The 13,571-nt window shown below is 43.6% G+C and overlaps 1 protein-coding gene across 3 annotated transcripts in view; it reads right to left on the bottom strand.

Moving 5' to 3' along the window:
• Positions 1–1,683: 1,683 nt before the first annotated feature.
• Positions 1,684–13,571, bottom strand: part of Scg5 (secretogranin V) — a 51,000-nt gene continuing 39,112 nt past the window's right edge. For all 3 annotated transcript variants that reach the window (XM_057780484.1, XM_057780483.1, XM_057780485.1), the window contains exons 5-6: positions 6,949–7,002; positions 1,684–2,232 (exon numbers count right to left, since the gene is read on the bottom strand). In XM_057780484.1, coding sequence (XP_057636467.1) covers positions 2,137–2,232; positions 6,949–7,002 — 150 coding nt within the window. In that variant the 3' untranslated portion in view covers positions 1,684–2,136. The remainder of the gene's footprint in view (positions 2,233–6,948; positions 7,003–13,571) is intronic.

Genomic DNA, 13,571 nt, shown 5'->3' with positions numbered 1-13,571 from the left:
GTGTGGGGCGGCTGATCATGCTGCCACTTGTGTGTCAGTCACGGTGGGATGGTGGATGACTCCAGTTTTCCAAGATCATGTCACCACCAGATAGCTGCACAATTCTAATAGGACCTTAGTTTCCTGGTAGAAACACTTCAGACTCCGAATTGATTCTTTCAGGAATCCTATGTATTCTGGAGTATTCTATATCATAGTGGCAAATACATTTTTGAATAGTCATTCCTTGACGGTCAGCCTAATGATTCATGTAGTAGGAGGTAGAAGTAGCTTCAGCAACAAAACATACAGCAGCAGACATTTCGCCCCAGCAGCAAGAGCAGAGGAAATTCTTTTCTAGAATTGCCCCGTTGTGCCCTCCTCTGGGGCTGGAGCTTCCCCAGCCCATGTACTGTGTAATTATATCCAGAGGCCTGGAGTGGGCAGGTGCCATAGTCAGAGTTCGATCAGGACAATCTGCCAGTGCCTTTTCAACATGCTTTCCTTCTGCCCAGTGTGCCAAACATGTTCTTGTTAGTTCTCCAAATGTCCCTGGGGTCACTACAACCACCTTCCTGATTTCAGAGCTCCTTGGCTGTAGCACTATGGAAAGACTGGTGATAGAATGGGCGGTAATGACCCTTCTCAGCTAAGGAAGAGCAACATCTCTGCTGTAGACGTGGTCCAGGACCTACCTGGAGAAACACACCCCTTTCAAGTCTATTAGTCTAAAGGAAGTCCCCTCGAAGTTTCCTTCTCTTTCATGAAAATCTTTTTGCCTCCTGACCACTCTGGCCCCTCTCTGCCCAATACACTTCATGTCAAACCAAATTTTGCCCCCCACTAAACCCTGTGGCATATCCTTCCATGATGGCAGGGGGGAAATGGTCTCCATTAATTTTTCATATCCATATGCATAAAGATTTCTACCTTATTTTCTGTATTTCCAGGTCAATGTTTACCATAATATTGTCTTACTGTTGAGCCTTATCTGTGTTGCTAGTGTGGAAAATTCAATCATATACAAGTAGAGAGGTAGAAATACGGGAAATCCTAAGGTACGTGGATCCAGAGTCAACAGCTATCAATACGTGGCTAATCTGATTCACCTAAATCCAAAGTTCCAGCCCCAGCACTATTAATGGATTGTTTGAAAGCAAATCTAAATACCATCTGTTCAACTTTCAATAGACATCTCAAAGACACAAGAGTTCTTTAAAAGGCTCCCATAAAATTTTGCAATAACCAAATTGCACTGAATACTTAGCATGACTCATGTTTCTCCAATTATCTGATAGATAGCTTTAAAAAAAAAACTTGAATCAGGAAACAAAGAAACAACTACACAGATTTCATTTGGTTCACATTTCTCTTAAGTCCTTTAAAATCTATAGCATTTCACATATACAGGGGCAGGGTGGGGGTGTTTCTTGTCCTGAAAATTCTTCCATTCTGGATTTTGCTAATTATTCCCATTATGTGTTGACTGTTCTCAGTCCTAACACATATGAAATGGGGATCATCAACTCCATAGCATCAGCACTAAAATTAGATAGTTAGGGCTGGAGAGATGGCTCCGCCATTAAAGGTTAGGCGCATAGCCCAAAATAGAAAATTAGGTAGTTATGCGTGTCACTTTGCTGTATTAAGCAAAGAAATTGATTTTTATACTGTTACTTAAAAAGAAAAAGCTTCCCAAGCCAATGCTTGCACATACATTTATTAAGAAGCAGTCAAGTGAGATGTGTCAGGCCCTCCCCTCCAGTACAAACTTCTTTATTGGTGTGTAACAAGGCCCAAGGGCTAGATACATTACATAATCAAAATCAAATGCCAGCTCTTTTACAGACTTGGCCCAAACTACACAACCCAAAACTGCAAGAAATCTGAGTATTTCATATCCGTGTTTTTATTATACTTGACATATACATTTTAATTGTAATGTTTCTTGCAGATCCACATCAAAAAAAAAACCTCCAAAAGAAAAAGGAGCTTTTATTCTAATTTAGCAGAAAGCACAGCCATTGGTGTGGGGGCAAATGCAAGGACAGCTGCTTTCCATCCGTAATTATCTATGCAAGACGCATGCTGCCACTCTCGGGGGCTCTAGTAACATGCACGTAAGTACTGCGTGGGTTTCCACCTCCTGTCTTCTCTTTATTCTGACTCCTTCTCCTCTTCTGAAAAGTGAGGGACAGATTTCTTTGCCACAACATTGTCCAGCTTCTTTCCTTGTAGATACGGATTGGTGCTCTGACAAAAAAAAAAAAAAAAAAGTTTGGGCATTACACATGAACCTCAAATATAGATATCTCACATAAGTCAAGGGGAATTGTTTTCTGACTGTTGGATTAACAGGATAATAACACAGCACTTACCATGCCCCTGCCAAATGATGGCTCCAGCGTGCTGGTTAATACTTCAGTGCCCCTGAGTGCAGTATAGTCTAACTGACAGATTGTTACCAATAGTGTCTTTCATGTAACCACAGTGTTCTTGGTCAAATGCAATGTAACCTTTTTATTGCTATATTTAGCTTACAAGTTTGGGGTGAACTAGAAAAAAAAATTCTTGCTACTAACTACCAAGTCTCACAAGAAAGAAAATGATTATTCTATGGTCCTATTTAAGTGGGAGGGAGACTCTGAGATGCCTTAATTAATCTATAGGAAGCATGTCAGAGGAAAGACAAATAGGGCCAAGTGGGAATTAGCATCTGAAGACTGACCCATGGCTGCAACTCTTCTAGGTGAGGCTTCTGTTAAAAACAATTCATGAAGGGATCTAGCAATCAATTCCAATCTGCCTTCAGTCAGACTTAAAAAGTGAAATAAAGCCGGGCGGTGGTGGCGCACACCAGGCAGCGGCAGGTGGATCTCTGTGAGTGCAAGACCAGCCTGGTCTACAAGAGCTAGTTCCAGGACAGGCTCCAAAACCACAGAGAAACCCTGTCTTGAAAAACCAAAACCAAAACAAACAAAAAAAAAAAAAACTGAAATAAAACACAAAGTCATCCGGAAGGGTCTTTTATTTAGGCTTCCATTATTTGGAATTGCTTTCATTTGTTGATGTTCTGAATGAGGCAAGGAGTTCCCACTGCTTCTCCAATAATATCAATATTTTTGAGGTTTGGATTTGAACTGGTAACTGGAGCTATGAAATATTTAGAGAGCAGAAAAATTTCAAACATTTTGGAAGATATTGGCTTACTGAAGTTGCCTTCCAACAGCAGACCAGAAATGTAAGAAACAGGCAGAGGTTACAAATGAGGAGCAATCCAATTGCAGTGCTAAGCCCCCAGGAGTGAATAGACACAGTTCTTGTGTGGGCCTGGCCTGTGCAGTTCTCTTGCAAGGTGAGCAAGCGTGTTTCAAAAGACAAGAACTGGAACCCGTGAGTAGCCCTTGTACTTCACAGTCGGGTGTATAAAAGCACAAATCAGGAAGGACCCAGCTACTCTGCAAAGAAGACTCACGAACAAGGGGAGGACTACAAAATGAACCGAGTCTTTATATATTTGAAAGGTAACATGTCACAAAAAGGGATTCAAAGTGGTGCACTTTCTGTTGAGCTGCAGAGATGGCTAGGAGGTTCAGAGCACTGGCTGGTTGCTCTTCTAGAGATCCTGAATTTATTAGCCAGCAACCACATGGTGGTTCACAACCATCTGCAATGAGATCTACTGCCCTCTTCTGGCCTGCATGTGTATGTGCAGGCAGGACACTGTATACATAATAATGAACAAAATCTTTAAATAAAAGATTTATTTAAAAAATAGTACATGAGCTCCCAAGGTTATAATGAGGAGCAGAAGGAGAGAGAACATGAACAAGGAAGTCAGGACCATGAGGGGTGCACCCAACCACTGAGACAGTGGGGCCGATCTATTGGGAGCTCACCAAGGTCAGCTGGACTGCTACTGAAAAAACATGGGATAAAACCGGACTCTCGGAATGTGGCGGACAATGAGAGCTGACGAGAGGCCAAGGAGAATGGCACAGGAACTTTCAACTGGCGATAGATCGAGAGAGAGACAGAGACCCAAATTGGAGCAATGGTCTGAGCTCTTAAGGTCCAAATGAGGAGCAGAAGGAGGGAGAACATGACCAAGGAAATCAGGACCACGAGGCGTGCACCCACCCACTGTGACAGTGGAACTGATCTATTGGGAGCTCTTCAAGGCCAGCTGGACTGGGACTGAATAAGCATGGGTTGAAACTGGACTCTCTGAACATGGCGGACAATGAAGGCTGATGAGAAGCCAAGGACAATGGCACTAGGTTTCGATCCTAATACATGAACTGGCTTTGTGGGAGCTTAGCCTGTTTTGATGCTCACCTTCCTGAGCCTGGATGGAAGTGGGAGGACCTTGGTCTTCCTGTAGGGCAGGGAATTTGGACTGCTCTTCAGTATCGAGAGGGAGGGGGAATGGACTGGGGGGAGGAGAAGAGGAGTGGGGATGGGGGAGGGGAGTGGGGGGAGGGGGCAATGTGTGGGAGGAGGGGAGGGAAATGGGAAACGGGGAGCAGTTGGAAATTTTAATTAAAAAAGAATAAAAAAATAAAAAAAAATAGTACAGTTTCTGTTGGAAATTGTCAACGAGTGTGGTCTGGCTCACCCTTTGGAGTCATCTAAGAACCTCTGAGAAGGCAGACTTAATGTGCTTGAAAAAGGTGTATTTAATACCATAAGTACTTTGCAGTTTTGTAACAGTATTGATTCTTAAAATTCTGATATGTTAAAAGAGAATATTAGATCTCTGATAGGCTGTTTAAGGTAATTTGTGGATTTAAAATGAGGTGGTAACAAGACACAGCCTCCGAGTTAATTTTTTTCAGAATCAGTTAAAAGTACATTGATCTTTTATTTGTGAGGTGGCTAGAAAGTCACACAAAATAACCTGAAGATTTGATTGTAGTGTTAATCAAAAACTTCCATCATGCAGGACAGGCTGTCTAGACCCAGAAAATGTCAAAAGTTGGAGGAAAAGGGAAGAGGGAGATGCCAAGGCCAAGGCTGGACACTTTTGGATGAATGTTCAATTATCAAATCAAGTGCTTTGTTTTAAGGGTGCTCCGAAGAACTCGCAATAGTTATATATTGTGGTCACCCATAGCAACATAGAGATGGCTATACTCATCTGACAACTGGAAGGACAGCTTGGCATAGAACCTGGCTTCCTGTCCTCTTCAACCCCCAGTAGATGGTGAAATTTTCTGGAGTAAGCCTTAATTCTTCAGATAAGTGAGCTGTGCTTTCTTTATATTGGTTCATACTCCAGAGAGGGTGGTTAAGGTCTCCAAGATGGGGAGCAGCAGCTGAGGTGATGGGATGGGGATGGGATGGAGCCCAGGACAAAAGGAATGAGCTTGGGCTTGATAGAAGTCTGGGAATAGAAGGAACCTGAAAGCCTGGGTCACATAAAGTCAAGTAAATAACTCTTATTTTTCTAAAGTCTAAGCCTTGTCTATGTGGAAGAAGTTGAGGCCAAAGTAAAAAAACAAACAAACAAAAAAAAAAAAACCTTTATAACATATGTCTTAGCCAGAACTTTGTGTTTTGGTAATCACTGGTCTCATGGAAATATGATCTAAAGTCAACCCAAGTTCCTCAAAGTCATGGCAGAAGGCATGGTGGACCAGCAAGTAGAGGCAATTAAAACTACATGCTGTTATTCATTTGGGGTCAGTCATTGGCCTTATTTGGAAATGTCCTTGCTGTACCATGGAGGACATTCAAGCCATCTTCCTGGTAAATCATGTGTATTCTGAGCTCCTAGAATAGAATTTCTTGATGTTCTCTCAAGAACACATTACACCCTTCCTGTCACCATCTGCCATTGGAAGCCATAATCACCAAGAGAAACCCTAATAACCCTGTTTATTCTCCCAAAGAAGATCTGTTTCCAGATTTAACAGCGTTCTGCTTTTTGCATAAGAAATTGTGGGTCTTCTGTGTTTGTCAGGCAACCCAGGGCCTTCTGATTAATACCAAGGCCAGAAACTCCACACTTCTTAAAATATTTTCTGGTTGAACTTGGCCAAGCTCTTCAGATTGGCCGCAATTGCCATTATCTAGATTCCCAATTTTCCCCAAGATCCTGGTACTCGCTATTCCAAACAAATGGTCAGTGACATTGGACATACAGGTTGGTTTGTATATTGTCAGTAAAATAATGACTATGTACACTTTACTGTGTACTAGCAGGGTTTTTACCCCTCCTGTTTGGTCAGATAAAAAAGGCCAGTGTTCAGATCCTTCTGCCCAGTAAGGTACCAGCAGAATAGCAGGATGGACATTGGTCTGTTAAGTCTCATGGCTGTAACATGCATTGGAAACCCAATATGACCTCGACGTTCAGATTTATACCAAGCAACACCATATAAGAAGTAGCAAAACGAAAACCTAAGAGACCAAAGGCCATCTTGCACAGTCCTTCCAATGAGAACTAACTAAACCTTGCCATACTTGGCAGTCTGCAAACGAGACAGGAGGCATGCATGCTCCACCACCGTGGCTAGGTCAATAAGAAAAACATGTAGAAGAAATTCAAAATGGCAGCCTGCAGTATGTACTTTCACACTTTATGATGTCTGTCATGTGATTTACATAACTGACGCAGATGTGTGGGCCATCTCCTCCACTGGCTTCAGAGTATTTGAGGAAAATCATGCCTTCAAATCCTCTCTGCACACTCTTACCCTCCCTGGGTGGGTTGCCACTCATTGCTGGTCAGAAGGGAAGTAGTGATGTCCTAAAATCATGTCCCAAAGCTTCGAGAGAAAACCATGGCACCCCAGAAACCAAGGGTACATCTGCTAGATGTGGCCCCTGCCACACAGGACTTCTGTGCTGCTCTTTAGGAGTGTACCAGAAAAGATTCTGCCACTTTCCCCAAACCAAACGCTTCAATTGCCCCACTCAGAAACACAAAATGCCCCAGCACCATCGGGCCCTTGTGTGACTTACCCTCCGCTTCCGCCTCTGCCCTCCCTTCATCTTCTCATAAAGGAGTTTCTTGTTCTGGAGGGGAGAGGAAAAAAAAACACAAACGCACAAGTATGGATTGAATTTGGTGACTGTCTATTTTAAAGCCACACTTGGTGTGTCCCCTGGATATTTGCATACACATATTTTGGAAACAGAGCGAGATGAAAGGCATGTCGTGTCAGAATGAGAGACCACAAGAGAAAAGCTGGTGACTGCAGCGCTTTTCACAAAGTCCTCTGCACAGCCTCGAGGCACACAGTGTCACCAACGATCTCATAAACAGGGAGAGACAGCGTGCTAGAATGCCAGCGCGTGGGACGCTCATCTCCTCACTTTGAACTGTCTCTGTTTAAAATAAATAACTTTATCTCGGGATCTGATTCCCTTTTTATGAACTACACACATGACTGCTCTCTGGAGCAGTGTCCGACCATTAACAACAATCCTCTGTGTAAATAAATGAGACTCTGACTTCTGCAGCCATCCCTCCCTTCCACGGCTCAAGTTAGTGCCCCCGTCGAGCCAATCACAGAACCATTTGCTCTATAACATTTTTAATAGAGTGAGCCTTTTAAAAACTGCCAAAAGAACTTCTTGGCAGAAAGGAGAGCTATGCTGTGTGTGTGTTTTTGTGTGCGCGCGTGCGTGTGCGCACATGTGTGTATGTGTGCGTGCGTGTGCACGCGAGCATGTGTATGGGGGGGATGCTTCTTTGTACCACAGTTTGTATAAGTGTTTCCCCATACTGCTGTGTTTCAAACACACGGTGGATTTAAATGAGCTCTAGACTATCAGACACATGCTCAACACATTTCCCTCTAGTTAAGATTGTAAAAGACAGAACATTTAACCTGAATGTGGATCCAGAGAAAGGGATTTGAGTGTTTTGCTTGTGTTCTTTTATTTTCAAATCATAAGGAAAAATAATGTATAAAAAAAGACCATTCATCTTGCTGTAACTGCAATACCCTAACACTGACTTCTGGCAAAAAGAACTGACGGAGTTCTGGCAAAGAACAAGTTTATATACCATTTGTATCCTCTGAGCTATCTGGTTTTTGACAAATATTTAAATGGTAGATTTGAAAATGAAAATGATAAGTGCCAAGAATGAGCTTCATCATTTTCCTGTTCATGAACACCTACAACCTACCATTTACAACGGGCAGTTCTACCCAACCTCAAATATCCAGGGGCAGGGTGTGTGCCAGGAGCAGCATGGCCAGAACACACAGGCACTGCCCAGAGCCCCTGTCTTTGGCTCTCTTGGGGCATGGATCAAGCAACTATCAGGAGGGAGAAAAGGCAGGTCTGCTGACCGCTCCCTGGAGAAATGAGAATATTGTAGTCGGCCTCAACCTCAGTGTCTGGATGTAAACAAACAACTCTGATGCACATAGGATGTTCTGGGTGCTCGTTTCAGAGCTGGAAAGGAGGTTGACATAAAGGGGCTGAGGATAGTAACTGCTCACACAAGGCCTTCTTCATTTGGCTGCACTGGAGGGAAAACAGAGGGGCCTGCTAGCTTGTAACAGTGGAGGCCACTACCCACCAGTCTGGGCCCAGCCCCAGCAATGCTGCAGATGGGCTGAAGACAGAAACATCCCCTTTTGGATCTCGAGGGAAATTACAATGAGAAGTACAGAAGGTTTGGAAATCTCGGTCTCAAGATGGCCCCTGCTTCCCTGGAAAGTTAAGGCCAAGGCCGACATGTTCATGGCCCCAGTCACCCTCCATGGTGACTGCGGCTGGGCTTTCTCCATTAACTCTGCATCAGCGTGGATTTGATGGTGGGGATCGGCAGGTGTGAAGTGAACGAAAAAAGTATGCAAAATGAACGAAAACAAATCAGCCACCTTCTCTGACACCATTTGTTAGTTCCTTGGGGAGGGTGGCCCAATCTCCAGGAGGACAGCTGGTGTAAGTTCATTAAAGGACTCTATTATACCATCAAGATTTTGGACAACTCAGTTCCATTCCTAAAGGGCCCTATGGGATGGATATCTTCTTGAAGAACTGTCTGACCCTAGGGCGAGGCCATAGAAAGCACCAGGATTAGTGATGCTAAGTATCTGATTGACCATGAAAGTAAGGATGTTTAAACAAGAGCTAGAGTTGTGTCCAAAGGAAGAGAAAGCCAGCTTGAAAAACTCCCTACTGGTCAAACGCAGGACATTTTGAACATCAAAACTAGTAACGATAAGTCTATAGAGGTGCCAAATAAATAAGCAGGTTTATAAACAAGAAAGGAAGGAGTGGAAACCCCTTATGGGAGTAGGATGCAAACAGAAAAAGAACAAGAGAGTAAAGCTTGGAATTTTGCAACTGCCAGGGTTCTGATTGATTCTGGTAAATACTGTCAGTGAATGGAAACATATTGGTTAACAGTTTCATGGAGATCAGACTGTTGATAGCCTCAAAGTAGTTTTCCACACATTAACTATTAATTTCAAATGGAAAATGATTTTATACCAGAGAAACACGGACGCCACTTTATTAAAGGGAGCGAAGGTAGCACTAACAGCGAACAAACTGACATCATGCACCCTCACGGTGCAAATGGCTAAGGATGTACACAGACAGCATGACTGTGAAGAAGCTTTACAAGTTGACCTTGTGAAAACAGAGAGGATATGTGACTATCAGAGCTGGGAAAGGGGGGAGATGGAGAGAGCATGGTGACAATCTGGGGGTGCACTAGTTGAAGGAGGAATAACTGCGAGTGCCCCTTAGCACACTGGAACGACCATTTTAACAACTACCGTATATTTTAGAATAGTTGAGAGTACTCCGAACGTTTTCAATATAAAGATGAGAACAAAGGAGCTGGAGAAATCACTCAGCAGTTGTGAGCGCTGGTTGCTCTTCCAGAGGACCCAGGTTCCATTCCCAGCATCCACATGGCAGCTTACAACTGTCTCCAACTCTCCAGTTCAGGGAACCCAATGCTCTCTTTTTGCCTCTCTGCATACTGCACATACATGCTGCACAGACACACCTAGAGACATAGCACTCATACATGTAAAGTAAAATAATAAAAAATTTAAATAAATGAATGCAGTCTGAGGTTATGAATATGCCAATCACCTGGATCTGATCATCACACATGTAGTCTATAAATATGTTCAGTTATTATGTGTCAAGTCAAAGAAGAAATGAAAATCATTGCTCAGGTCTAATAACATGGAGACCTAGGGCAAACCAGACCGGGAGAGTACTCCAAAATTTAAACATGGCATGGCCGTGCAAGATCAACGAAGTTGGAGAGGGACCACGCTCTTCCTCTCTCCCATGGTTCAGCTTGGGCTCTGGTCAAATATTGGTGAAAGTTGTACAAAGCACTGGGAGAGGAGAAACATTTGTTTTTCTGACACACAATGAACACTCAGCAGTTAAGTGTGTTGAGTGTAAAGGCTGATACCAGCCTTTGGCCATAGGCCTTGAGGACGGTAGGTGAATGGAGGAGGGGGTTGATATCAGCCTTGGACCATAGACCCTCAGGACTGCGGGGAAGGCAACCAGTCCTAGGCTAGGACTCAGTGGGCCATTTTATGAGGGATGAGTCATGAAGAGATGCACATATTTACAGTGTTTATAAAGATGGGGTTCATTAGTTCTGTCAATCACAATCTGTGTTATCGAGCAGGCTACCCAGATCCCCGCTTGCATCTTCTCCTCTACAGCTTAAGAGTGATGAAGATAAGCAAGCTGGATGAGATGTCTGAGATAAAGCATTGGCCCAGTGTCTGACACGTAACATGAGCTCCATAAACATTATGATTTCCTACTATATGGTAATTTTTGGTGTCTTCCCACTACCCACCACAGGGCCCAGAAGTCACAGGGTGCATATTTAATAAATGTGTCTTGATGCAGCTACAAGGAAAGAGTCATGCAGGAAACAAGACAGACGCCGATATTTGTAATATGTGAATCATTGCTACAGATGCAACTCAGCTCCAGATTTTATATATATAAAACAGGGAGGTGGTACCCTCGAGGAAGGAAGCAAGGGGACTTGTGTGCAGTGCAGTTTGTTTGGGAGATAAGGGCTTTGCAAGTGAAAGGCTAGTTGTGCTACAGAAGGGCTTGAGCCTCTTCTTCTATGTAAACACCCAGGCTGCTTTGTGAATCCCCACTTAAAAAAAGCAAGACACTCAGTTCACACTTCCATGCAAAGATCAAGCAAACACTGTTTTACTGCTAGGTGGTAATGAGAAAATAAACAAGGAAACTGAAGTTTAAACAAACACATGATTAGAGCTGATAAGAGGCGTAAATGTCATTCCTTGGCCATTGATCTGTTAGAGCACATTTTATACTTGGTCTTAAATTCTAGTCTTCAGCTCTGATGTGGACAATGAATACGAGTGACTGAGAAGCAGAAGGCAGTGTTCCGAGGAGGAAGAGGGCAGGAGTAAAAGCGGGTGTGGGTGGAATTCAGAGGGAGCATCTGAAGAAGAGGATGTGGTGGCCGAGCCTTTAATCCCAGCATCCTGAGGCAGAGGCAGGTGGAGTTCTGTGAGTTGAGATCTAGGCCAGCCTGGTTTCCATAGTGAGTTCCAGGACAGTCAGAGCTACGTAGAAAGACTCTGCCTCTAAACAACCAAACAAGCAAACAAAATAAATGCTGGAAAGAAAAGCTACCTTCTCTTCCACCCCATCACAGTTTCAGACAACCGGCTCTGCCCACACTCAGACATGTTCTCAGTTTCCTTTCTTCTTCTCAGGTCCAGCCTGTCAGTTATCCATGCCCCTCCCCAGCGTTTCAATACTGGCTTTCCTTAGTACCTCGACTGTAAAAATCAGCCTCACTGGCCCTGCATCGTCCCCTGCCTTGGCTTCCATCTTTCCTAGCAATGGGACCTGGCCTTGCACTGTCCATGCAACACTTGAGCTAAGTTTATCCTCATGCGTTTCAAGACACGTCCCATTTCGAGACTGCACACCTGTTGAAAGCACAGAGCCGCATCTTGGTGAACACTGCAGACTGATCACCTGGCACAGTATCTAAAACACAGCAGGTTCAGAACCCGCTGGCTCCCTTCTAAACCTGGTCCTTGCTACTGCTTGGCCATACCATGCCCATCTCCTGTGGGTCATTTCCCAGCACTCCTCTTGATTATCTGTTCTTTCCTTGCTTCTCCTTACTCCTTTAAGCAGGCACACAGATGCGTAATGCATTTCCTGCTCACTTCTCTCTTCCTAAAACGCCTCACAAGTAGAATTTATATTATCCCTTTTGTATAGACTGTCTCTCTGTCTCTCCCTCCCTCCAGCTCAGGCTATGTCTCTTCCATTCTATTTACTTTATTCTCTTTAAAATGATGCAAATTCTTATCTTCATCACTACATTGAGGACCAACATAAATGGGATTACGTTTTTACTTTCTCCATTTCCTCCTGTCTTTAGTCTTCCTCTGTTTTGTCTTTTACTATTTCATTGGGATATAGGAGATTTTTTTTAATATTCATGGTATTGTTTTTCTTTCTGTTTAAACTGTACCAGTCGGAAAAGGTTTGAAAATAATTCTCCCTAACAGAACTATAGGTGTGGGGGAGAATAGAGAGCAAGAGGGAGAGAGAGAAAGAGGGGGGAAGAGGGAGAGGAAGAACGATACAAGATGCAAGCTTGACGCGGAATGCTGCTTTCCTGCCTTTCTCGTTTGGAATTGTATTTTGTAGGCAGAGGGAACTCAACTGACTCAATGCAACATGAAGAAAGATGCCAGAAAAAAAATTGGAAGTGATTATCAATGAGGATAAATTTCTTTCTCCAAAGCAATGCAGAAGGAAGGGAGAAGTTTATTTTCACGGTTCAAGTGTGCATTATGACACAATAAACAGCGTCGTTAGCACTGATGTGAGAAAGGACGATGAGGTCAGAGGGCTTAGGTCACCTGGAGTATTTTGGAGGGAACACTTGTCATTCACTCATTCCACAGATGCACTGACCACCTGCTTTCAAATGTGAATTCACACTGCTCGGCATTTCCCCATCTTTCTCATTATGGCTTCAGCAGTGGATTACACAGAGCCAACCACGGGTACCCAGACACTAACCCATTCAGTTTTAATCTCCCTTGACTCATTGTTCCAGCTTGTTGGGATCTTCTTGAATCTCAACTCGGTCCTCTGGTGTTCTCGATTCCAACTTTGTGTCAACTTCTGAGCATCTGGGAAGTACGTGAGCTGTGTTTTTATTACGATCATTGATAAAAACATGGAGTGGGGTAGCACTCAGACGTGCAGGTACCCTATACCATTCCCTCCCCTCCTGACACAGATTCTTCAATAGGCTGTCCTTCAGTGATATTCTGTTGACTTGGCTGTATCTCTTCATCTCCTCCAAAGGGAGATCATAAAAGATCTTGTCAACTACTTTGATGAAGTCCAAGCGCACCATGCCCACTTCATTTCCCTCACTAAGCTGGCACACTGATACACAATGCTGGCAAGGGAATAATATGAGCAGATCGACAAAACTTGTTTTTAGCACACCAGTGCCAAGTGGCCATGATTTCTCTTTCCAAGTGCTTATAAAACAACACCCTTCATTGACAGTTACCCGTGGCTGCATGCAACTGACAGCAAGCTCACTG

The sequence above is a fragment of the Chionomys nivalis genome, chromosome 9 (assembly GCF_950005125.1).
Source record: "Chionomys nivalis chromosome 9, mChiNiv1.1, whole genome shotgun sequence".
Taxonomy (NCBI): Eukaryota; Metazoa; Chordata; class Mammalia; order Rodentia; family Cricetidae; genus Chionomys; species Chionomys nivalis.
Note: the sequence above shows the minus strand (reverse complement) of the source record. Positions and strands in the feature narration are given on the sequence as shown.